The 24,639-nt window shown below is 50.1% G+C and overlaps 4 protein-coding genes across 10 annotated transcripts in view; 2 read left to right on the forward strand and 2 right to left on the reverse strand.

Annotated features, from left to right (window-relative positions):
• NSD1 (nuclear receptor binding SET domain protein 1) overlaps window positions 1-12,356 on the forward strand; it is a gene marked incomplete at its 3' end in the record, with an annotated part of 136,853 nt that extends 124,497 nt beyond the window's left edge. For 5 of the 6 annotated variants that reach the window (XM_082650799.1, XM_082650800.1, XM_082650803.1 and 2 more), the window contains 3 exons: window positions 2,965-3,071; window positions 4,634-4,838; window positions 5,956-12,356. In XM_082650799.1, coding sequence (XP_082506925.1) covers window positions 2,965-3,071; window positions 4,634-4,838; window positions 5,956-7,586 — 1,943 coding nt within the window. The remainder of the gene's footprint in view (window positions 1-2,964; window positions 3,072-4,633; window positions 4,839-5,955) is intronic. The other variant, XM_082650801.1, reaches the window with a different exon arrangement.
• A 1,256-nt stretch (window positions 12,357-13,612) lies between these two features.
• RAB24 (RAB24, member RAS oncogene family) lies at window positions 13,613-15,861 on the reverse strand. The gene is made up of 8 exons (XM_082651931.1): window positions 15,340-15,861; window positions 15,188-15,256; window positions 14,902-14,980; window positions 14,725-14,792; window positions 14,537-14,636; window positions 14,259-14,309; window positions 14,058-14,120; window positions 13,613-13,938 (listed from the first exon to the last, which is right to left on the reverse strand). The coding sequence occupies exons 1-8, from the start codon at window positions 15,454-15,456 to the stop codon at window positions 13,874-13,876; spliced, it is 612 nt and encodes a 203-aa protein (XP_082508057.1). The 5' UTR covers window positions 15,457-15,861; the 3' UTR covers window positions 13,613-13,873.
• A 78-nt stretch (window positions 15,862-15,939) lies between these two features.
• Window positions 15,940-19,323, forward strand: PRELID1 (PRELI domain containing 1). The gene is made up of 5 exons (XM_082652072.1): window positions 15,940-16,208; window positions 16,781-17,006; window positions 18,272-18,385; window positions 18,499-18,577; window positions 18,788-19,323. Exons 1-5 carry the CDS (start codon window positions 16,117-16,119, stop codon window positions 18,934-18,936), a joined length of 660 nt encoding a protein of 219 aa, XP_082508198.1. The 5' UTR covers window positions 15,940-16,116; the 3' UTR covers window positions 18,937-19,323.
• A 618-nt stretch (window positions 19,324-19,941) lies between these two features.
• On the reverse strand, window positions 19,942-24,066 carry MXD3 (MAX dimerization protein 3). 2 transcript variants are annotated; one of them, XM_082650966.1, is made up of 6 exons: window positions 23,945-24,066; window positions 23,575-23,680; window positions 22,900-22,929; window positions 22,654-22,768; window positions 20,145-20,328; window positions 19,942-20,070 (listed from the first exon to the last, which is right to left on the reverse strand). In XM_082650966.1, exons 1-6 carry the CDS (start codon window positions 24,012-24,014, stop codon window positions 19,955-19,957), a joined length of 621 nt encoding a protein of 206 aa, XP_082507092.1. In that variant the 5' UTR covers window positions 24,015-24,066; the 3' UTR covers window positions 19,942-19,954. The 2 variants fall into 2 exon arrangements, with proteins under 2 accessions (XP_082507092.1, XP_082507093.1); XM_082650967.1 differs by lacking the exon at window positions 22,900-22,929.
• Window positions 24,067-24,639: the final 573 nt, after the last annotated feature.

Below are 24,639 nucleotides of genomic sequence, written 5' to 3' on the forward strand. Positions count from 1 at the left end.
TCAATTAAAGGAGCTTAAAATTTAGTGTCAAGGTTTTGATGAAAAAGTTGTAAGCATATCATATATATATATACATATGACACCCTCTAAATTGCATGATTTTTTAAAATATTTAGACTTGTATAAGTTTGAATGTATAAGGATGTATATAATTTTTCAAAATAAGTTTTGCAGGAATACTAGCAAAGCATTTTCAGGATCACTCTCCTAACTCAAAATGAGATCAGACTGGCCTGGGTAGTTTGTAATTGACAGTAGCGTAGTCCAATGACTTTCAAAGCAGAAATCCCATATGAGCATTCTGCTTTGCCCAGTCAGTGTCGTTTACCTCAGCAAACACTAATCAAGATAAAGTAATTAAAGAGCAATTTTGTCAGCTTTTTGTCTGTTGCCTTTTCTTTTTTTCAATCTGTGGATAACACCCAACACCCCCCGCCCCCCCCCCGATATATCTATTTCTCTATAATTTAAATATACTGCTGCCCAGGAGTCTTTTAGGCTCTTTAGAATTTTAAAGGCTCTGACAGTTTTCATATTTTAAAAATTGAGCCACTGTTTTGCATTGCTTCACATAAAAGTATTTAATGATGAAAGTAACAATGCTTGAGCATCACTGTGCACTGTGCTCTATTGGACTAAATGATAGTGATTTTTAAAATCAGTAAGTTGTATCAAATTTTTGGAATGGATGGCTTCAGAGTAAATTGGGTAGATTTCTGCTTTGTAACAGGAATTATCAAGTGAGTGTGTAAGAGCTACCATTTATCCAATGCCAGACACTGTTCCAAGCATATTGTCTCATTTAATCCTTACAAAAGTACTGTAAAGTATTTGGTAGCATTATCTATGTTACTTGGATTCTTGGATCTGATATATCTCTCATTCTTTTCTCCATTTTTCTCTGTAACCACACTGGGGGAGGGAGGGGCAGTGTTACCTCTGTATTAATTACTTAAATGTTAGCCATGTGACTTCAGTTCTTATCTCTGTCCTGACTGCTTTTAGTACCACACTTCTACTTTGAACTTTAGTCTGTGTCCATGGGGATGGCCTCTTCTACCATGTCTAGCCACAAATTTCTCTTCTCCCATATTCATTCAGCTCAGGTAGAATGGTGTGGGAATTGACAGACCTTATTTTTGTCCTCCCAGTCTGCAAGGGTGGGTGGGGGAATTGAGACAGAATGTGCTCATTGCCATGCAGAGTGCCCATAGGAGCTTCAGCCTTGCGAATGGAATCAGAACTTTAAGCTTGCTCTCCTCCTTACACATCCAACCTCATGGGCTCTTCACATACCTGTTACTTTCTGTCTTCAGTGTGTCATACTCACTCCTTGTTTATCTCTTCTCCAGTGCCATTTGCCATCCCCCAGATTGCAGATTATTGTATTTTGGACTGTTTTCTAGAATGGCTTTCCTGTATGCACACTGATGATACCTTCTGATTTATCTCCTTGTGTGGTTTTGTTTACACAGTGGATGCTGAGTGAGCAGCAAGTTATGCCAAGTATCTTGCTATCTTGTGGTTGAGTTGCACTGTAAGCACATTAAATATATGAAAATTCAGCTATATGCTCATAAATTTTTAAATAAGATTAGTGTGAATAGAATTACCCATCATTCAGTACAATAAGTTCACAGTGGGGAGGGGAGATGTGACCCTGCTGTTACCTTGGTCAGTCTTGGTTCCTACAGGCTCCTCACAATGTGAGCCTCTTACCAGGCCACAAATGATTCTAGCATTTGTACCATATGAACTCCTAAATATAAGCCAGCTGCTTTATAATTTGCTCAACCAAATTAAAAAATAATTGTTTCCAATATTAGATGAAAAACTGTATATATTAATTAGTCTCACTGGTAGAAGATTTGTCATTCTGCAAAGGGAAATCTTCCTAAGTTTTGACAATTTTGACTGAACAATTATCACTTTGTACATTAACGGTAAGCCATGACCCCCACCCAGAGATAACCTCTTTGTATGTCTGTATAAAATTCTTCTATTTGTTAGGCTTTCCCTAACATGCTTTGAGTTTGAATGTGTGATTTATTTGCTCTCAGTTTTGATGAAATGCACTTGTGACAGAAAGGGGACTTTTTTACCTTAAATTTGTACATCTCCTATTAAAGTTTACAAATTTCTGCTATGTACATTATGTCATTCTCAGTAAGCTTGTGAGATTGTTATCTGCATTTAATAAATGTACTCTTCGGCTCAAATCAGCCAGCTAGATTGTGGTGTAACTGGGATGTATAGCCAGGGCTTAGGTCTTGTGGTCTAGAGTTCTCTGGTATTATTCTGTATTGACATGTCTCTCTCCCTTAAGTGCTGCCTGGTAAGATGTACTCACCTTGGCACAGATGACAGGTTTCCTTCATACTTGCTTTCCCAGTGCCTGGCACATCAGTGCACAATAAATTGCTGTTTGTCTGTTTTTGGTAATGAAATAATATATTTTGAATCTGAATGGTTAGAAAAAAATAAAAAACAATTTGGGATTAACACATCTATAGTAAAAGTTATTTTAAATATTACTTGTTGGGACTTCCCTGGAGGTCCAGTGGTTAAGACTTGCCTTCCAGTGCAGGGGGTGCATGTTTGATCCCTGGTCGGGGAGCTAAGATCCCACATGCCTCGCAGCCAGGAAACCAAAAGGTAAAACGGAAGCAATATTGTAACAAATTCAATAAAGACTTTAAAAATGGTCCACATCAAAAAAATCTTAAAAAAAAATTACTTGTTAAGTCATGTAAGTTTTTCTGTTATTAAGTTATATTAGCTCATTAATAATGTTATATGATTAGGATTTATTAGTATGTTAATAATACAGTGTGATTAGAGTTAATCCTTTTAATCCTCTTTTAAAAATTCATCTGTTCTCTTGGAAGTCTGCCTTTTGTGATTAATAGAGAAATAATGTAATTAAAGCCATAGATATTAATATTTTCATGGTCTTTTATGCAGGCACTGAACTTACCTTCAACTACAACCTAGAATGTCTTGGGAATGGAAAGACTGTTTGCAAATGTGGAGCTCCGAACTGCAGTGGCTTTTTGGGTGTAAGGCCAAAGGTACCTTTTAAACATAAAGCTGTAAAATAGGAACCTGTAGATTACTTCCCATGTCTTTTATTGGTCTTAGTTGATCTTACCTTTCCTAAGAAAGATTCTCAGTCTCTGTGTCTCTTTTTGCCTTTTTAAAGATATCAAAGAATCTGATATTGAATTTAAGATTCTAAATGTACTATAAGACTGTAGATAAACATAGGACTTTTTTTTTTTTTAAGGACCCTTAATCTTAACCATGTACCAGTATAAACTTTGTTGTATCTTACTTCCTGGTTTTTTATGTGTACTTTAACTGAATTATAATTCTATAACTGTTAAGAATTGTTTATAATTCTTAAATATTATACATTTTTCCTTGCTGTTACATAATTTTCATAACCATCATTTTTAGTGACTGTTTAAATTTTTATATAATGGATGAACCATAATAGATGAACATCTGGATGCTTCCAGATTTCTCTATCGTAAGTAACAGCATGCTGAAAATTGAAATTTAATTTTGATGCAAAGTAGACTACACCGTGACTCCAATTGGGTATTTCCCATTATGCTTGTTTGATTGTGAAGTCAACATTAAGAACTGAAAAATGCAAATTAGCATGGAAACCACTAGCTAAAGAGGGTAATCATTTTGAGCTATAATAAATGAAGAACACCCAGTGATTATTCTTTTATTTATTAAATAAGAAAATTTATATTGGATTTTGTATTTTGTTTAGTTAGTTGGTTAAATGGTCTTGTTCCTTAAGATGTGTGGTTGACTTAGTCCCTATAAATTAAAATAGTAACAGAGTTTAATGGTGTTAGGTGCACTAGGGATGTCAGTTTCTATATCTTTAGGGTCTGTGTAGCATTTCACACATGAATCAGTGAAAGGGAAATTCGGGAGCAGAAGTTTAGAAATGGGAGGAGATCACTGTGGGCTGGCAATAAATTGGATTGGTCCTGGATGTTCCTAGGCTGAGATAAATAATGTGATGAAAACCATGCATTTTGATGACCAAGTGTGGTCTGCAGGGAGCACAGAGTAGACCTGTGGGCTGCACCAGGATCTATCTTGGGGAGTGGTGGACATGAACCTAAACTGACTTAGGTAAAGATGCATAGCTTGTCAAGAGCAAGGGCCACAAATTAGTTTTCTGTGTCTTCCTAGCACATGGCTCATACTAAGTGCTCAGTGAAGGTTTGTTGAATAAGTTAAGAAATGTGTGTGACACATACACCCAGAGAAGTCTTCCTTAGTTTTTGAAATTAGACAAACATAAGAATAAAAATAAAACTTACTGTTAAAGGATGATCTTTAATACCAGTCTTATGTATCAACAGAAAGCAGCACATTTCTCTCTTAATTCGCTCAAGTGGTAGGAGTAGTTGATACCAGATAAAATTCATGCTACCATTCATTGGGTACCTATGATATGCCCAGTGCTTTTCCTGCATTTTCTCTTAACTTCACAGTAGTCTATGAGGACTGTGTCTTCCCAGAGGAGAGTCTGAAGCTCAGAGAGGATAGTTAACCTGGTCAAGATCATACAACTAATGTGTCGACAATATTTGACCTCTAGAATCAACCCATTGCCACAGAGGAAAAGTCAAAGAAATTCAAGAAGAAGCAACAGGGGAAGCGCAGGACCCAGGGTGAAATCACAAAGGAGCGAGAGGATGAGTGTTTCAGCTGTGGGGATGCTGGCCAGCTCGTCTCCTGTAAGAAGCCAGGCTGCCCCAAAGTTTACCATGCAGACTGTCTCAATCTAACCAAGCGACCAGCAGGTTGGTGCCAAAATCCATTTAGAGTTCTCCTTGTTCTCTGCCAGAATTCTCAGAGCCCTTTGGTCTTCCCATGCATAGTGTTGAGAGGTGTCAAAATAAATGACAACAAAGGCTTAGAATCCTAGGTTATAGAGAAGGGAACAGAAACTCACTCACTCTGTCAAGCATTTTATGTTATTTTATCCTCCCAGCAACCCGTAGAGAGAGGTGGGAATGACAGGAGTTTGTCCCCAAATTAGGTTTCCTTCAATATGTGGTTGCCAGGGTAATGAAATAATAGAAACTAAGGTAGTGTAGGGGCAAGGCCATAACACTGACCTCAGTGCCAGGAAATGGAAATGGGGAATTGTTTCAGAAGCAATTACTCAGGGCCGTAGCTGGCACAGGTTGTGATAGAACTGATCTTGCCAATGAGCCAGGAGTGAGCTCTAGCATAGTTTACTTGGAAGGAGCTGGGATGGAACACTATCCATGGCAGAGATTCGGGTATCATGAAATGAGGGTAAAAGAGAGCAGCTTGGGTTGGCTTTGGGTCTTTCCTGCTGATTCTGTGTGGACAACACAGGTAAAGTTTGTGCTAGTTTCCAGACTTAACATTGAGCAAAGGTAAATCTGCTTCCATTTTTCACCTTTGTGTATCTGCTCCCTGTTCCTAGTAATAACCAAATAAGCAGTTTAATTGGCTGAGATTTTCCCCATAGGGTTGAATATTTAAAGGTTGTACAGGACAAATGGAGTTTGTAAAAATATGAAAGTAATATCTTCACATTCCATCTAAGGGGAGCTTTGGGTTTTGTTTTATTGTGTTGCTTTTCTCCTTGTTGGAAATAGTTGTAGAAATCAGGGTTTACTCCTGCTTGGGTTCTTTTTGTTGTTTTTTACTCCTGCTTGGGTTTTAACTGATGCTCAGTTGCTACTTGATAGTTGGCTGTTATTTTTATGCATTTTGCAGAAAGTAAAGCTGAGATCCTGGGGGAGGGGAGGTGGGCAAGTGGCATGAGCTCTCTGCAGAAGGCAGCAGTTTGAAATCACTCCTTTGACTTAGTTCCAGAGCCATGACCCATCTCATATGCATGTCTTGTTTTCCTAAGCCTTTGTTTCACACCTGTGTTTTCAGGGAAATGGGAGTGTCCTTGGCATCAGTGTGACATCTGCGGAAAGGAAGCAGCCTCCTTCTGTGAGATGTGTCCCAGCTCCTTTTGTAAGCAGCATCGGGAAGGGATGCTCTTCATCTCCAAACTGGATGGGCGTCTGTCTTGTACTGAGCATGATCCCTGTGGGCCCAACCCTCTGGAACCTGGGGAGATCCGTGAGTATGTACCTCCTACAGTACCGCTGCCTCCAGGCCCAGGCACTCACCTGGCAGAGCAATCATCAGGAGTAGCTGCTCAGGGGCCCAAGATGTCGGACAAGCCATCTGCTGACACCAACCAGACGCTGTCGCTGTCCAGAAAAGCTCTGGCAGGGACTTGTCAGAGGCCACCGCTGCCTGAAAGGCCTCCTGATAGAACTGACTCCAGGCCCCAGCCTGTAGATAGGGTCAGGGACCTTGCTGGGTCAGGGACCAAACCCCAATCTTTGGTATCCAGCCAGAAGCCATTGGACAGGCCACCTGCAATGGCAGGACCAAGACCCCAACTATCTGACAAACCCTCTCCAGTGACCGGCCCAAGCTCCTCACCCTCAGTCAGGTCACAACCACTGGAAAGACCTCTGGGGACAGCTGACCCAAGGCTGGATAAATCCATAGGTGCTGCCAGCCCAAGGCCCCAGTCACTGGAGAAAACCCCTGTCCCTACTGGCCTGAGACTTCCGCAGCCAGACAAACTGCTAGTCACCAGCGGTCCCAAACCCCAGACTTCAGACAGGCCCTCTGAAAAATCCCATGCCTCTTTGTCCCAGAGACTCCCACCTCCTGACAAAGTACTATCAGCTGTGGTCCAGACCCTGGTAGCTAAAGAAAAAGCACTGAGGCCTGTGGACCAGAATACTCAGTCAAAAAATAGAGCTGCTTTGGTGATGGATCTCATAGACCTAACTCCTCGCCAGAAGGAACGGGGAGCTTCTCCCCATGAGATCACACCACAGGTTGATGAGAAGATGCCAGTGTTGGAGTCGAGCTCGTGGCCTGCCAGCAAAGGTCTGGGACAGATGTCACGAGCCATTGAGAGAGGCATTGTGTCAGATCCTGTCCTTCAGCCACCGGGCAAAGCAGCGGCCCCTTCAGAGCACTCCTGGCAAGCTGTTAAATCACTCACCCAGGCCAGACTTCTTTCTCAGCCCCCTGCCAAGGCTTTTTTGTATGAGCCAGCAACTCAGGCCTCAGGAAGAGCACCTGCAGGGGCTGAGCAGACCCCAGGGCCTCCCAGCCAAGCACCAGGCCTGGTGAAGCAGGTGAAGCAGATGGCCGGAGGCCAGCAACTACCTGGACTTGCTGCCAAGAGTGGGCAGTCCTTCAGGCCTCTTGGGAAGGCCCCATCCTCCCTCTCCACTGAAGAGAAGAAGTTGGCAACCACAGAGCAGAGTCCCTGGGCCTTGGGCAAGGCCTCACCAGGGCCAGGGCTCTGGCCCATGGTGGCTGGACAGACACTGGCACAGTCTTGCTGGTCCTCTGGGAACACACAGACATTGGCACAGACTTGCTGGTCTCTTGGAAGAGGGCAAGACCCTAAATCAGAGCAAAATACCCTTCCAGCTCTTAACCAGGCTCCTTCCAGTCACAAGTGTGCAGAGTCAGAACAGAAATAATACCAGTAAATGCCACATGACCAGACCAGCTGCCCCCAGGGTTCTTGGGGAAGGGAAAAATCTTATTTTTCCCTCTTAAAAAACAGACCCCAACACTTTTCCACTGATATTCTCTCCTTATATCCCAACATTCAGAACTCTTGCGACATTAGCCAGTGGGGGCTTGTGGTTGTGTGAACCATGTATGGAAATCCAAGTGGGCCCCAGCCAAGGAGACAGACAGACTCGGGTCTCTTTCCCCCAACCGTTACTCATGGTGAACTTGAAATAAAAAGTCCACTCTGGAGTCAAGCATGGGATTCGATTCCACTGGTCAGGTTGAAGGTAGCGGGGCTCTCAAAGCTATTTCTCTAGCCCTACCAAGCCCCACTGAGGGTACCTGATGAACCCTTGGGAGGAACTGATACCCATTCAAATCGGTGGTGATTTCTTGAACATTCATGTGTGCTAGGCCTGGTGCTAGTCACTGGCAGGAGATACAGAGATAAATAAGACCTGATCCCTGTGAGCCTAACATGCTTGCCTGGGTTCCCAGGTTATTTTTAAAGAACCTTTGACCAGGAAATAACAGGAAGTTTGAGGGGCCTTGGGGCTCTGGGCTCATTTTGTCATGCCCTTTGTGGCCCCAGAAGTGGTTGTTTTGAGTGTCTCCTGGTCAGGTGTGCCTGTGTGTATGTGCATGCGTGTACATTCATGCGGAGGTCTCCTCTATAGGCAGGTAGGGCCTGTTGGCTGGGCAGCCTCTGCTGCTTCTGTCTGGGCTCTGGAGAGTCTAAAGATCTGTCCTTGGTGGAGCAGTTGGTTGGGGGGCTGGGCTCTGTGAGGACACAGCTTTCCCTCAGTGTAAGAAGGCAATTGGCAAGCTTACCTTTCTTTTCTACAGATTTTCCTCCTTTTACATCAACCCACCCCATGCCTGTCCCCCAAACACTCAGGTGCTTTCAGATTTCAGAGTCTCGGGCAGTAGACCTAGGGAATCTCTGGCAAGCTCTGGGCTAGATCCACCACCAGCTCAGGGAGAGTGCCAGATCCTGGCAAGAAATTACTTCTCTCCTGATCCTTTGCCCTCCTACCTGAATGGAGGGAGTCTTCTTCACTAGTGGATTCTACCACCCTCTTCCTGAGAAATGCTGTGCTCTGTATTGAGAACACCTGCCTGCTGACTTAGCTCAAAGGCAAGCCAGAACCCTTCCCCATGACTGGCAAGATGTGGCGTTTAGAGCAATGTCCAGTCCAAGAAATGACTCCTCATAACTGCTGATTATCTGTTACTGCTGCCCTGAGCTGGGGCCCAAGGGCTGGGAAATCTGTTGGTGCTACCCTGCCCTACCATTCACCCAGCTCACTGACTGCCAACAGGAATTGCTGTTTGGCCAGTTCCTTCCCATTCACCCACCCCCTCTTTGTCCCTAGACCAAACATGTTTACCTCTCTGCTTTGCCAACTTAGCCAGCAGCTTTAGTCAACAGGCCATCTCCTGGCCCCAAGGTCTCCTGGCCATTTCTGTCTCAGTTATGGCTTTTACACCCTCAACAGGATTCTGTATTTTGTCCCAATTTCCTCCTCCTGAGTTTCTATTGAGGTTACTCCCATACTTCTAAGGAGGGAACAACTGTTGTTATAGAAGCATTTGCGCTTTATATAAAGATTTAAAAAAGAATTTGCTTTTATTTCCCAAAGTCTGTCTCTGGGGTTGAGACATTTGAACTCAGGCAGAGGCATGAGGCTGGGCAGGGCTGCCCTGAGTTTAGGGGCCTATTCTTGCATCTCACTTAGACCTCGGACTCTCCTCTGTAAATTCCACCTGCCTAGTTCTCCCCTTTCATCCTGTCTCTCTTCCCACATCATCAGAGAGGAAAAGCTCTTTGTTTTAGAGGAAGAGAAAACAAAGCATCTTATTTTCTTTTAAAAAAATTTTAAACCATGGAAAAGATATTTTTAAAGAAATCCACCCAGAACATTAAAGTTCATTATATTAAGTATTTATCATGTGTGAGAATAATAAGTATATAACTGCAGCTAGTAGGTCCCTTTCCCTATTCTCTTAGGTTGTATGAGTAGGATTTGCTTGGTGCCAGTCCTGTGCCCTTTTTTTCTCCTGTCATCTGTAGTTGTGATCAGAAAAAGATACCCGCACTGCGCTGTCAGAATCTCTTTCCACTGTGTTGTGTGTTAAATTACCGTAGCTCTTTGTTTCATGAAATAAACTGTGAATTTTGTTGGGGGGTGGGGTGTGCAGGCTATGTAAAATTTTTAAGTGGAGAAGTTTGATCCTGAAGGAGCTTCTCTTACGTAGGCTTTGGTAGGTAATTGACTTGACAGCCACTCTAGATATGTCTCACAGGACAGGAAGGAGTGAGGGAAAGGTGGGCCACTTTGTGGTTTTGTTTCAGTTTTTTCCATTCTCCCATTCACTGGAAAGCTTCCTTCCAGACCTGCGTAGGAAACAACTTCTGAAGCTGTTTATTTAAATGGATGGACAGCCAGCCTGGCTTTCATGAGGGCCATTGTAAGACTCTCTTAGGTTGATTGGAAATTAGATGTTCAACTCTCAGGCCCACTGATAGCATTTGATACTAGATTGTTAACATCATGAAAGCAGTCACTATACAATTAGAAGCAGAGTCGGAAGGACTTTTGGGAAGTGAGACTCTTGCATGACCCTTTGCGGGGGGTGACCTTGCCATCCTTAGGGGATTCTCCTGGAACCTATACTGAGACCTTTTCTCCAGGGGGTGTGACTTGGCAGTTAAAAGGAAATCTTTACTCTTAGAAACTCCTGATCTTTGTGTAGGATGCTATTTTGGCATTTGGCCAAGTGCTTGTAAATCAGGATCTCACTAGAGCGGCTGCCTTTAAGCCAGTTCCCCAGGAAGCCTTTCTGAGGGGGAAGCCATAGCTTCCATAGGTAGTTAGAGAACTAATACCTGTCCTGGCCCTGTTAAGTCAGAAAAAATTATGGAAACTGTTGAAATTTGAATTCAAAGCCTCATTTGCTTCTCTACTGGAGCAAACCCATTCTAATAGCAAAATAGTTGTCACTGCTACAAAAGCATCCAAGTTTTTAAATGTCTGCTTCCCCCTGAAGTTACTGAGTTTGAAGTGATTTAAATCACTGTGTTGATCCTCTTCTGAACAACTACCAAATCTACATCTTTAGCATTGATGAAAATAATTATTCTATTCTTTACATCCTCCACCCCACACTACAGTCAGGGCATGAAGTGCATCAGCGATCCTTTTCCAGGCTTGGTAGCGTCTACTCACAGGAGCTGGACTCCCAGGTTGCCTCGTGAGAACAGAGTGGCAGGAAGGAAGGCTGGTCCTGGCAGCTTCCCCTGTGGAGAAGAATCAGGAGAGCACTAAATGTGGATGGATTTTTCCCCCCCCATCAGCTCCTATAAAGCAGGTTTTCTCCTAAGGCTTTTTTGGGGGACACTGTCATCCTCTTGGGGTCTGTCAGGAGGTCAGAGTAGCCCAGTGTCCTTACTTCTCTGAGATCATGGCAGGAAAGGAGCTGCCACAAGCCCCTTTTCCTGCTGAATAATGTTTGGGCTGTTCCATGTGTTAGACATTCCAGATCATTTAGAGCTGGGTAGCTGCTGCACGAGACTTTCCTTGGCTGTGGACAGTTAGCTCTCAGCTGAGCTTCCTAGAGTTAGTGCAGCAGGGCCAGAGGTTGCTGTAGTATAAATTGAAAAAAAGAATAGGTAATTGCTTTGTACACACACAAAAAAATGCAATGATGGTGCTAATTTCCTGGTATAAATAAGCACTGCCAAGGGTTGAGGGACTGGTGACTTGAGAAACCCAGATTCCTGTTTGGGAAGAAGAGATCTTATGTAGTTTCCTTGAGGCTTTATTAGAGGAGGGGAAGGTAGAGCCTTGGTGAATCTTGCATCTGACCCTGAAATAGTCCAGTGCAGTCCAGAGGTGGAAGAGATGCTGTTTCCAGATGAGGGTGGCCATTGAGTTTCTCAGGGCTGGTGTCACCTTGTCCATAGCCTCTGTCCACACTGCCTGAACAGGTTGGTAGAGAGCTCCAAGTGTGGGGTCTCCCTCAGCTACCTTCTGCCCCTCTCTACCTCTTCCACTCTCATGGGAGCACCTCTATTGCTTATGAAGATTAAGGGTAATATTTCTTAAGGAAGTGGAAAGAGTTTATTTTAATTAGAAATCCACAGCCTGGGGAGAAATGTTTCCTATCAACATAAGCAAAAATAGCACATGTTAAACTCATATGGTCCCTTTTCTAGAGCTACTTTCCCATGACTCTCAAAACATCAGGCTGTTGAGGGCTTCAGGTGTAACACCCTGGAAATCGAGCAAAGCTTTTTGGACAGGAGGTGAGCCTAGGGAGTTAGGAGCAGAAATGAGTGGTTCTGGTGCTTTAGACTTCCAGGGTAGGGGCAGAGAACAGGTGGTCTCTAGGTCTGAGGTGGGTGCTGCCTGTGTGTGCATGTAGGTGAGAGTGTTGAAGACGGGCGAGTGCAGCACACAGGAGCTCATGGAAGAGCAGCTAAGTCTTGGCAAAAAAACAAGCTGACAATAGAGATCTATCTTTATATTTTTAAGAAAGGGGCAGAGGGGGTGTCAGCTGAGGTCCATCACTTTTTTTGCCCCCCCTTCACCCCAATAGATTGTCAGTGATAAGTGGAACTCTTAGTGAAAAAGAGGGGAGCCCTGTGCTAGGAGTCCCCATAAACATGTACTGTAATTCTTTGTATATAGAAAAAAATTACTGTAAAGTAAAGTTTAACTTTACTCTTATGGCCCTTGCCCTGTGTTTTGTTTTGTTGTCCGTGGGGAGATGTAGCCTAACAGGAGGGAGGATGGGTTTGGGGTGAGAGCAGAAGCCAGCCCCTGAGGTAGTTCCCAGGGACACGGAACTGAGCCCTTCCTCCAAGCACCTCATGGGAGTGGTGTGGGTTTCCTCCCAGTAGCCACAGCTGTCAGAATGTCTTTCTGCTGCTTTTGTGAGTGGCTGGCATCAGTTTCAGTCCCTACACAGGAAGCCTCCATCACCCACGAAGGAAGGGTATTTTGAGGTTTTTAAAAAGGAAGTGGAACCAAAGCACTTTCTGAGTGTGAGTCTAGACATTTTGGCCAAGTTTTTAGTTTTTTAGAGCAGGTGCTGGGCACTGCAGAGGACTCAGCCTAGGCCTAAAATGGTAAAGTGAGGCAAAGGGGCTGAGCATCCCATAACAGAAAAGGCTGCCATATGCTTCCTTTTGGTTGAAGGGTTGGTCCTGTCTACAGTAACATCTGATTCTTCAGAAATATCTGGACGTCCAAGGCCCAAAAATACACTTTCAGGAACCCCTGGGAATCTGCTTCCCTTCTGACTTAGTCCTGAACTTTCTACCCCAGGGAAGAGTGTGGGAAGACAAGCATTTAGTCCTACAGTTACTTTTCACTCATGATCTTCAAGTCCTGAACTGGGTAGTGGTCACTTCATTTTACGGATGAGAAACACAGGCCAAGTTTAAGTCCCTTTTCTGAGTAGCTGAGTTGGATCCCAATCTGGATCCATAAAACCTTTCTAAGTCTTGCAGAACCTATGATTTTTCTGTTAAGCCACATTATAGGGTGTTGCTAGGAAGCTTAGGATCTGAGCCACAGGCATGACTCATGGACTTAGACATGACAGAGGTGCAGTAGAGCCAACCAGTCTGAGGTAGAAGTGCTTGATCCTTTGATCTCTGGATACTACTTCAGTGCCTTCCTTGCTCTTAGCACCAAGAAGGAAGTGTGAGCTTTGCACTGCCCCAACCCCAGCTTCTCGCCCTACCTTTTCCCCCACTAAGGAATAGGAAAGGGCCCTTCTGCTTCTCCATTATCTCACTGCAACCCTGGGGTGAAGCCAGTTGGTTTCCAAAGGAAAGTAAGAGCTAAGAGGAGCCTTGATATAGGAAGCGAGGGCCGCCAGGTGGCCCCAGAAAGTACTAGGTATCTTGACACCCAATCCACACAGCAGGGAAAGGGGTTGAGTGTGATTCACAGTGCATTGATTTTATTTACAAATCAGAAGCCACTTAAATAATTTGTAGACACAAGTGCTGTCCAGGGCAGAAGCCTGGGGTCCAAATCAGCCCTTACCCTCCTTGTGCCCATCAGTCAGCCCAAATGCTGCCTCCGTTCCATGGGCCAGCACAGGCAGGTGCCACCTCTGCCGCCATGGGGACCCAGGGTAGCTCAGACGTGTGATCACCCAAGCCCAGACAAAAGCTAGGTCCAGCCTCTCTGGGGGAATTCCTTTAATTCCCCCAGGCCAGGTGAGTGGTGACTCAGTGATGACAACAGCTGTAGAAGTAGGGGTTTGCCTTCTGGCCCAGGTCCACGCCCTTGTCCTCTGTCAGAGAGAGAGGTGGCAGCTCAGCATCATTCTATTGGGGGATCAGGTAACTCATGAAGGGGGCCAGATGCTGTGGGCCTAGAGGAAGTCTCCACAGGAGCTAGGGAAGGACACACCTGTCATCACCTGGAAGGCGGCCACACTGACGTAATCCTCTGCTACTTTCTGGAACAGCTCATCTGGCAGGAAAAAGGGTGATAGGTGAGGATCAAATGCCAGTGGCCCTGGGATCACCCAAGTAACCAGCCCTCTAGGCTTTTCTCTGTCTCCCTTGTTGCCCTTGCGTGTTCTGCTGTGAGGCCCAGGACAGCACTCACCCACACTCTGGCCTGTCTTGCTGGATGTTTCAAAGAGCTGAGCTTTGATATCTGTAAAGAGAAGTGTCTAAAGCCTCATACCTGAGAATTAGGTGGACACAGACAAAGGGGAAGGCTAGCAGTACAGGGAATCTTCTGAACCCCACAGATTCAGGGAGGCCAGAGAAAGTCTTCCCATGGAGGATCTTGCCATGGTAGCCAAGGCAGTCCCTATTTTCTGTGACCCACCCAAGTAGCCACTTCCCTCCCCCAGCCCTAGGGAGCTAAGGAGCAGCTACTGTCTGCATAGTCCTGGACGTCGTGGAAGTCCACACGTCGGCGCCGCCTGTCCTCCTCCAGCAGGTCACTCTTGGTGCCACACAAGTAGATCTTACAGCCCTGGAGCAGAAGACAAGGTGAGGGTCACCCCCCTCGGACCACCAGATCCCCAGCCCGTCTCGTCTTATGGTGAGGTCGGGCCACCTACCTCCTCTAGGTTGCGCAGTTCCTTCACCCAGAACTTTGCCCGTTCAAAGCTGCTGCTGTCCGTCAGGTCTTGGTGTGGGACACGCAGGAAACACAACCAAGGGTCAGAAGCTGTTCTGTAATGCCAGCCTGGCACCCTCCCCTTCTTGTTTGAGAAACAGGCCAAAACCATCCTTACCATAGCAAACGATGGCAGCCTTGGCGCCCCGATAGTAGATTCGGCTCATGGCCTCATAGCGCTCAGAGCCTGCTGTGTCCTGAAGGGCAGGGGGAGGCTCAGCCCTGGCCTGAGTTGCTGAGCTACTCCCCAAAACTGCAAACTAATGCCACGTTCTCCAGACCCCGTTTTTAAACTGTGGTCTAGAGAACAGAAATGGCCTGTGAGGCCACAAGTCAGCCAGTAATAGGCAGGACCTACGCCTCCTCAGGAATGGGTTTTCCCAGGACTTGCCCAGAGAACTTACCCAAATACCCAAAGTCACCGTCCGGTCTCCGACGGACATCACCTTGGCCACGAAGGCGGCCCCAATGGTCTGCAACCAAGGGGAAGCAATCAGGGCCTCGGATGCGGGTTAGCCCCCTCCCACCCGTGCTGGGCCGCGTCGGGCGCACTCACGTTCTGATAGGGCCCCACCAGGAAGCGATCGTGCACGTATCGCTCCACCAGGCTTGTCTTGCCCACGTACTCCTTGCCCAGCATCACCACCTTGACGTCCACACGCTGCCCGCTCATGCTCCCGGGGCTGCCTCACCCGCTTCAGGGTCCTGAGCGGGGGCGGGAGGCAAACCGGATCTCCACTACGAAAGGCAGCGCCCGAGCCTCAGTCCCCGACCCCAGCCGCCAATCTAAGGCTCCAGACGCCGCGACGATATTGAGCTACAGCAACGCCTCCGTCCGCCCCCGCTCTTCGGCCCCGGGTGCTGATCCTCCTTCTGAGAGCCCAGGACCCGGGGCGGCCTGGGAGCGTGCGGGGAAGCGCACTCAACGCCGGCGTCCGGGTCGCTAGCTCGCTACGCTACTCGCTTGCCCGCCCGGCTTAGGGGCCGCTCCGGCACGGTTTCCCCACAGAGCCTGGGAAGGGTCCCTCCAACCTGGCTCCGGCCCGGAGCACCGCGACTCCCGCGTCGGGGGAGGAGGTAGAGGCTGGGGAGGCGGGGCCGCCCGGTCACGTGGGCAGGCGCCGGAAGAGGTGGGCAGTGCGCGGCTGCGCCGGAAGTGGCGCGCGGCCAGACAAATCCTCATGGCGGCGGTGGCGCCTCTTTGGGTGCGGCGCTGGAGTGACTGAGCTGCTAGCTTGGCGGCCGAGCGTCGAGCTCCAGCCCGGTCTCCGCGTGCCCCCCGGGCTCCGCACCCCTGATGTTGCGCGGGCACTGAGCCCGCCCGGCCTGGACAATGGTGAAGTATTTCCTGGGCCAGAGCGTGCTCCGGAGTTCCTGGGACCAAGTGTTCGCTGCCTTCTGGCAGCGGTACCCGAATCCCTATAGGTACGTGGCCCTGGAAAGAGCAACCCTCCCACCTCGCTGTTTGGAGATCGGAGTGTGGGGGCCGGGAAAGACTCGACCTCGAGTGGGGGGATCGCCGGAGCCGTGGCCACGTTTAGGACGAGAGGACCTATCGGGGAAGCGGCCAGGCTAGTACTGGAAGGAGGCTGGGTCTGGGCAGTAGTTTACTTGAGGCCCTAGTGAAAGGTTCTCTCATCTCAGGGTGGTGAGACAGGAAGAGGCGGCGGCACCGGAGCTGGGGAGGGATCTTGGGGTTGGAAATCCGGGCGCTTGTCTACTTCTCTGCCATGACGCTCTCCAGTGGTGCAATAAATCATGAGGTCCAGCCCTGCTGGAAGGCCTAGGAATCCAGGTCAGCGAGGAGGCGGGAGTTGGAATTTGCCCTGGGTTAGGCTCAAGGGACTCTAGTTCAGGTCTGAGCCACAACACAGATCACTCTGCAAGTTTGGGGAAAGTCATGGCCATTCTGGACCTGGAGGCTCCAGATGGGAACCCCAACAGGCAGTCTCTTAGGGCCAGGCTTCTGAGGGTCACCTTCACCCTGACACCTGCAGCAAACATGTCTTGACGGAAGACATAGTGCACCGGGAGGTGACCCCTGACCAGAAGCTCCTGTCCCGGCGACTCCTGACCAAGACGAACAGGATGCCCCGCTGGGCTGAGCGACTATTTCCTGCCAATGTTGCTCACTCAGTGTACATCCTGGAGGATTCTATTGTGGACCCACAGAACCAGACCATGACCACCTTCACCTGGAACATCAACCATGCGCGGCTGATGGTGAGACCCCTCCCTCTTGGTTCCCCCAGAACTAGAGAGCTCCAGGTACATGTGGCTAGGGAGCCATGAGGGAGCTTCTATGATCCAAGCAGATCTGAGGAGTGTTGGCGCTAGAGTACAAACTCAGATGATCTCTTCAGCTGGTCATCTTCTCTGGACCTGTGTTTTGACTCATTCATACAGTGGTGGAGGGGGTTATCTGTTTTACAGAGTCATTGTAAGTACTAAATGCAGAGCACTCACACTGTGCCTGGCATGTGTGCAGGTTGGGCCACAGGCATGATGCTGAGGGACGGAGGGAGGCAGTGGTTTTCAAACAGGAATCTGTCAAGCCATAAAGGGTACCTTGCATGTACCTTAGAGGGGGAGGATCTGGGCCCCTTGCACCAGTTTGACTAGAGTCTTTTATCTGTCTTATGTAGTGGATTTCTGCCTGAGATTTCAGGGGACAAGGGTTGCATATACCTTTGCTTTAAAAAAAATAAAAAAGGCTTGAAAACCTGTGGTTTGGTTTAAGGAACATCCTACAGTATCTTCTCACCTGTGAGTACCCTAAAAGCTTCCAGAGAACTGTTATTTTCTTTCTCAGTTAATCTTCACAATAACACAGGGAGGTGGGTATTACTCTCTATTGTGCAAAGAGGAAAGTGAAGTCCAGAGAGGGGAAGTCACAGAGTGAGTAGGCAGCTTAATGCTCTGCCCCTGAGTTATCTGAGGGCCTCACAGCTGACTGCCCTGAGGGCGCTACAACTGTGTTTTGTAAATTACAAAGAAAAGATCCAGCTCTAAGAAATGTCTTTCAGTCCAGCTGTGACAGGTGTCTTAAGTGTTTCTCTTGGAAGTGCAGGTCCACTTTCTCCTCTCTGATAATGAGCTGTGGTGGTTGCCGGATTTTTCTTTTTTTTTTGGATTGTCAGGAGCTCAAGGGCCAAAGTGGGTGGAAGCCAGGTTGAAAACACCACACATGTCTAGATGTAAAGGTACAAAACATCCAGGATGGAGCTGGAAGGCCCTCTGCTGATCTCAAGAGTCCATGTAGCTTTTCGTTTGAAGGGTCAGAAGAGAGGTTTTTAGAGAGCAAAATGACTTTTTTTCATCTTCTTACTCTCTTCCCAAAGTGCAGCTTGGGAATACAGTAAGGGAAAGGAATCGGTTTTCATTTTATTGCTTTCCCTAGTGAAAAGAGGCAGGGAATCAAATTTATGTGCAAGCTGGCAAAGTGAAGGACTCCCACACAATTGTGGTTGGCTTGACTGCCTGCACAGGTGGTAGAGGAACGATGTGTTTACCGTGTGAACTCTGATAACAGCGGCTGGACCGAAATCTGCCGGGAAGCCTGGGTCTCCTCTAGCTTGTTCGGCGTCTCCAGAGCTGTCCAGGTGAGCAGCGTTGTTGTGGTGCTGGGGCTCTGGGGCCCAGGGCATGTAACAGAGAGTCCAGGCTGGGGTTCAGTGGGCAGCTCAGAATCCTTCCCCTTCTCATCTTTTGCCAGGAATTTGGTCTCGCCCGGTTCAAAAGCAACGTGACCAAGACTATGAAGGGTTTTGAATACATCTTGGCCAAGCTGCAAGGTGAGGGTTCTGCACACAGGCAGAGGCTGAGTCAAGTCCTAACTGCCCTGCCTGGGCTGGAGCCTGGAGCTGTCACCACCCTACTCTGAGCAACTCATCTGTACCCTGGGTATTTCCTTCAGGGCCTGGTGCACAGGAGATGAATGTCCTGGGAGGTGATTTAGGTGGGTCTTGGCATTCTTTGAAACCAGTCCCCACCCTTTGCTCCAGGTGAGGCCCCTCCCAAAACCCTTGTTGAAACAGCCAAGGAAGCCAAGGAGAAGGCCAAGGAAACGGCACTGGCAGCTACAGAGAAGGCCAAGGACCTTGCCAGCAAGGCAGCCACCAAGAAGCAGCAGCAGCAGCAGCAGTTTGTGTAGCCAGCCCAGGCCCTGGGGCCACAGCACAGCAGACCACTTGCTCCAGTCCCTGTGCTCTTTCCTCCTTGTACTTTATTATTAAAAGTCAGCTTCCAGCCCTGTCTGCTGTCTGGGTGGTGGGCTGGGGGTGGGTGTGTTGTTTGGCCTCTCCAGCACACCAGGCCGTTACCCATGTCTGAGCTGGGCCTGCTTATTCCTGCATCAGGTGGCTGAAGATAGAGGTACAGTGACTTGCGCAGGGTCACGTCCAGGTGAAGTGGTCATAAACGCTAGACTGTAAGCTCCATGAGGGCAGGGACCTTTGTTTTATTTTCTGATGTGTCCCAAGTACCTGAAACAAAATCTTGCACATAACAGGCACTCAATAAATACTTGTTGAATTCAGTTGGCCCCAGCTCTGGAGTCAGAAAGCTTTGGTTCAAATCTTGACTCAACTGTTTCCTGGCTTTGGACCTCAGGCGGGTCACGTCACTCAGCCTCAGTCCCACTGTGACAGACAGGGACTGAGGCCTCCGAGTTGTGAGGAGTAAAGGGGCACTGCCCGGTGTGGACAGCAGTGTTTATGGTGGCTATGGATCTCATTTCCTCTTTTCCAGTTTGTGGCTGGGAGTTCCCCCATTCTCACCAGGCAAGACCATGGACAGGAAGTTAAGAAAGAGGCTTTTAATGAAAATATAGTATGTGGAGGGCAAAGGCCAGGGGCCCTTGTTTAGGAAGGAACATGAGGACCCAAGAGGCTTCCTGCCCCTGTGGACAGCAGAGCCAAGTGCTACAAAAAACGCCTGGAAGGGTGGCCTGGGCCCAAGCTGCCTGCCCTGCAGGGCTCAGGGGGGCTCGGCGCCCCATCCTAGGTGGGACTGCCAGCAGCCAGCAGCAAGGTACGGGGAGCACCTGTTCCCACACGGTCCTTTTAGTCCATTCCAGCAGTACTCTGAGCAGCCCTGGAGGCTTGGTGAGGGCTCCAGCCTGGCAGAGCAGAGGGTGGGCTGAGGGCAGAGGTCGCTCCAGGAGGTGAGGGTCATAGCCAGGTGCTGCTGCTGTGTGAGTAGCTGTGCTCCTGGCCCGCGCTGAAGCCCCGCAGCAGCTCAGCCTCGCCCCCGAACACCAGGCTCTCCACGTCCACCTCCAGCTCCTCTGCACGGGGAGCAGGCCAGTCAGGGGACCTGGGCCACTCAGCCCACTCGACCCCTCCGCTTGAGGGCACTTACCTTGGTCTGAGTCGGAGCGCTCAGAGGAGAGGCCTGAGGAGTCCAGGCTGTCTGCTCGCAGCCGCTCGCGCTCGCCCGCCCCGGCCAGCCCCCGGAGCTGCTCCAGCTGCTGCCGCAGGCTCTGCTGCTTGCTGCGCAGCTTCTCCTTGAGCCGCCGGGCCCGCTGCTCCTGCTCCTCCAGCTTCTGCAGATCCGAGGGAGCAAGGGGCTGGGGTCAGCTACCTGGGGTCTCGGGCCTCAGCCCAACACCACTTAACGGCGAACCTTGGCCACGTGGTGACTGCTTGCTCCACACGGGCTCACTAGATCTGGGCCCCAGAGGGTCGCTCCCACATCCTACAGGAAGCTAGGCCCTCCTGCCCTTCTGTCCCATGTAAATGGCCCAGGAAGTCTGTCCAGATGGGTGGGGAAGGGAGGGCACCACAATCTCAAAGGCCCTCGGGGCCCAGTCAAGTGATGTGAATGAGTGGAGTGTCTGGTGTCAGGCAACAGGGACTGTGGGGGACTGGGGCACACCAGCGAGTGCATACTAAGGCTCAAGGCAGTGGCCCAGGCCAATTACTGCCACATGGAAACAGGCCCAGTGTTGCCAGATCGCCCAGTTTTTTAAAGAGAAGCAGGGAGATCACATTTTTTCATGTCAAATGTCCTTTTAAGTGCTGCCAACTAATTTAAATTTTTAGAAAACTACAGACCAAACAAAGGCTACCAGTTTGTAACTCCTCAAGACCCTCCCAGGAGTCCTAAGTCTTCAGCATTAGTCCCCTTCTGCTGCCCCCACGCAAGCTCTGCCAGCCCTGAGTTCCAGGGACTGGAGGACCAAGGGTTCTCCCATCAGGGTCCTCAATGGACGGAAGCCTGCATTCAGTCAGCAAGAAGGGGAGAATTGGGTGAGGGGGCATTTGGACTGGGAGTAGATGAATGAATAAGAGCTGCCCAGGCAAAGATAGGGGAGGAAGAAGCATCCAGGCAGAGAGAAAATGGGAAAAGCATGGAGAGTTCAGCTTTTTTGGTGCGGAATGGGGAAAGATGAGACCAGTGGCAAGGCCTGTGTTGTGAAGGGCCTTGAGTATCACAGGAAGAAAGAAACTGAAACTGTCCTTGTCAGGAGCCATGGAAGGTTTTCAGCAGGAGGCAGACCTGGACAGATCTATGTGGTACAAAGAACATTCTAGGGGGCTTCCCTGGTGGCGCAGTGGTTGAGAGTCCGCCTGCCGATGCAGGGGACACGGGTTCGTGCCCCGGTCCGGGAAGATCCCACATGCCATGGAGCGGCTGGGCCCTTGAGCCATGGCCACTGGGCCTGCACGTCCGGAGCCTGTGCTCCTCAACGGGAGAGGCCACAGCAGTGAGAGGTCCGCGTACCGCAAAAAAAAAAAAAGAACATTCTAGGGCAAGGTGGGGAGGGCAGCCAGGTGGAGGCAAAACAGGAAGCAGGGAGTCCAGGAGAGGGGTGATGGGGCTTCAAGGAAGGAGCAATCCCTAGGTCCTGCCCACGGGCCAGCCAGCACCCAAGGTCACACATCATCCCTCCAGGAACCAAATCAGCAACTCCATGTGAGAAACTGGAGCCGCCTATCTGGCCAGGGTGTTATTCAGCCACAATGAGGAGAATGCAGGCACCTTTGGGACAGTGCTGACAGTTTCCACACCACGATTTATTTGCTGCATGGCACCTCCATCTGTCTCTGCCACTGCCCCCTGTGCCCACAACAGGGCCTGGCAGAGCAGGTGCTCACTTGTTGAAGAAAAGAATGCAAGTCAGGAGACCTAGGCCTCGGTTCTGAATCTGCCTCTCATCAGCCGGCTCTGCCTCCATTTCTTCCTCTGTCAAAAGGGCCAGGAGAGCAGGAAGAGGCCTCTATTGTTTCCAAGTCCCTTCTAATCCCCACTCTGTGGAGCTGCCTTGTGCTTGAGTCAGCACACCCCACTCCCATCCATCAGGGGGCGCTGAGCTCAGCCCGGGCAGCAGCAAGAGCCCTGGGAGGGTGGCTCACTGGCGTCCTCTTGGTACTTTCCCCCTCCTGGCCTCTGGAGCTGCCTCCCAAAGCAGCGTTGGGACACCCCCCCGCCCCTCACCCAACCGCTGAGAACAGGAGGCCTTCAAGGATGGGGGAGAGGAAGAGCAAGAAACAGCCCTCTCCAGTCCGAGGGACCCTTACACATGACCCCTCACAGAATGCCCCCCATACAGAGGAGGAAATGAAGTCCAGAGAGACTACATAACTCGCTCAGGGTCTCACAGTTGGGATCCAAGTAATAATTGCTGTAATAACAAGTGAACTTTTATTGGAGGAACTTGCTTAAAGCCTCAGAACAATCCTGAGTTATTTTCTGCTTTTCTTCCTACTTAACAAATTTGGAAACTAAAAGCACAGAGAACTGTCCAATGTCAGGCAGTTGGGCTATCACCTCAGACCTCTCTCCCCAGTTCCACCCAGCCCCTCCCTACTACCCCTTTCCAAGCATCCTGGCAAGCTGGCCCTGGGGCGCCAGAGTAGCTTCTTACCTGGATGTGCATCCTGGCCCTGCGCAGAAGGCTCAGTGTGGTGTATCGGGCACAGTCAGCCCCCAGGGGCATCTGCTGCTTCAGCTGCTCCAGGCACCGCTTCAGCTGGGCCCTCCTGTGGGGGAAGGGGTCTAGAGGGCAGTGCCAGCCCAGGCTTGCTGGCCAGATGAGGGACGGCAGGGGAGGGAAGGCCAGAGGGAGGCAATTCCTGGGGCCTGGTGCTATCAGGGCAGGGTTGGGACTCACCTGCGCTTCTCCAGCTCGTTGTGCACAGACCTGCCAATGCCAGGGAGGATGGGGTGAGGGGGTGTCAGCTACTGCCCACACCTTCAGTCCCAGGGCCTCAAAATTCACTACAGATGTGTATCCCAAACTAGCCCACTGTGGGGACCTTGTGCTGGCCTCAGGCACCTGAGTCCCAGGCAGAGGCAGAGACAGGAGGCCTGCCCAGGTGACTGTGGGGTCCAAAGGAGGCCCCTTAGCAGCAATCAGGAAGGGCTTCCTGAACAGGTGACATGTGAGCTGAGCCCAGCAACACAAGTTGCCCAAAATGGGTAGTGGGGGGAGAGGCATTCAAATTGGGGGGAACAGTGTGCAAAGGGTTGAGAGTAGGAGAGAAAAGGAGAAAGCCTGTGGGGGAAAGCGAGTGGTTTGATATGTGGTGTATTAGGAGTGTGAGTGGAAGCAGGACCCAGAACTATTCACCGTTCCAAACACATCAGGGGTCCTCGAGAAATAGTCCTTGAACGAAGAGTGTGTGTTTGGGGGATGGGGAAACGGCAGGAGGTGTCTGAATGCCTTCAGAGCAGGGTACCTGGCCCAGAAGATGCGAGCAATAAGGAGGAAGGTGGCAGTGGAGGGGTCCGATGAAGGATGGCGTCCATCCCCCCCCCATTCCCCGCTGCCCCAGGCCCTCCTCACCGCCCACTGTCCAGCGCGCCAGGAGCTTGGGGAGACCGCTTCCTCCTCCTGTGGACTGGGCCCGGACTTCGGTGTGGGCACAGGGACGCATAGCCATGCTCTGCCTCTGCGAGAGACAGCCCCCGCCCACGTCAGGCTGGGGCTAGTTCCAGCGGGATCCCCTGGCACGGCACGGTCAGGGAGGGGCTTTTGGCTACAGGGCCATTTCCCCACCCCCTCCAGCCCCACTGCCCGCGGACCCCTAAATTGAGGGCGGGGGTGCCCCAGGACTACTGCCCTAAGGCCATGCATCCAAGTTGGGAGCCAAGTCCAGCCCAGGCCAGTGTCAGCGAGGTCGCCGCCTGGAGTCCGACCAAGGGTTCTTCCTCACCTCTCTCGCGGCGCTCCAGGAACTCCGCCGCCTGCAGCAAGACCTGGATGTTGCTGGCCACGGGTTCCATGTCGGCGACAGCTGGCTGCGGGCGGGCCTAGGATGCTGGCCGGAGCAGCGGCTGCACCACTTTTGTTACAATGTAACTGACACGGTGCAACAAACACAGACGCCCGGCCCGCCCCCGGAACGCCCCGCCCCGGGACAGCCCAGCTCTTGGCCCCGCCCCTGGAGCGCGCCCGGGAACCGCAGCCCACCCTCCGCGAGCCCGCCCGCCCCCTAGGACTCCCGTAGGGCTTCTATGGGCGCCGGATCCAGGCCCGGCCCTTGGGCGAACTCCCGGGCTGGGGGTGGGTGTGGGGTTGTGCTGCGTCTTGCCGCTTCGCTCAGCGACCCAGCGCCGGTTACTTGGCTTTTCTGGGCCTCAGTCTCCAGCCCCGTGCTGGTGGCAAGAGGCCCGCACACTGAGTGGTGCTCTGGGGGCCAGTGGTCCCGGGGAGGCCCCTGGCTCCGCCGCTGCACGTGGGCGCCACGGAGGTGGGGCCGGCGGGCACCCTCGCCCATTTGCTCTTTGCCTCTTGAGGCTCGCGGACGTCACCTTGGGGGCGGGGCAGGGGGCCTCTCAGGCACTATTGGCTGCGTGCGGCTCCGCCCTCTCCCGCTGCTGGTCAACACGTTCGGGCGGGAAAAGGAGC

This window comes from Grampus griseus (genome assembly GCF_964374135.1).
Source record: "Grampus griseus genome assembly, chromosome: 3".
Lineage (NCBI taxonomy): Eukaryota > Metazoa > Chordata > Mammalia > Artiodactyla > Delphinidae > Grampus > Grampus griseus.

Coding starts and splice junctions, on each gene's coding strand:
- RAB24 (XM_082651931.1), bottom strand. CDS start 15,456: ATGAGCGGGCAGCGTGTGGACGTCAAGGTGGTGATGCTGGGCAAGGAG. Junction 14,310..14,536: donor CGTCCAGGACTATGCAGACA/GTAGCTGCTCCT, acceptor TTCTCTTTACAG/ATATCAAAGCTCAGCTCTTT. Junction 14,121..14,258: donor CAAGACAGGCCAGAGTGTGG/GTGAGTGCTGTC, acceptor TTTTCCTGCCAG/ATGAGCTGTTCCAGAAAGTA.
- MXD3 (XM_082650966.1), bottom strand. CDS start 24,014: ATGGAACCCGTGGCCAGCAACATCCAGGTCTTGCTGCAGGCGGCGGAG. Junction 20,329..22,653: donor GGGCCAGGATGCACATCCAG/GTAAGAAGCTAC, acceptor TCGGATCTGCAG/AAGCTGGAGGAGCAGGAGCA. Junction 20,071..20,144: donor GCGCTCCGACTCAGACCAAG/GTAAGTGCCCTC, acceptor CTCCCCGTGCAG/AGGAGCTGGAGGTGGACGTG.
- PRELID1 (XM_082652072.1), top strand. CDS start 16,117: ATGGTGAAGTATTTCCTGGGCCAGAGCGTGCTCCGGAGTTCCTGGGAC. Junction 18,386..18,498: donor GCGTCTCCAGAGCTGTCCAG/GTGAGCAGCGTT, acceptor ATCTTTTGCCAG/GAATTTGGTCTCGCCCGGTT. Junction 18,578..18,787: donor CATCTTGGCCAAGCTGCAAG/GTGAGGGTTCTG, acceptor CCTTTGCTCCAG/GTGAGGCCCCTCCCAAAACC.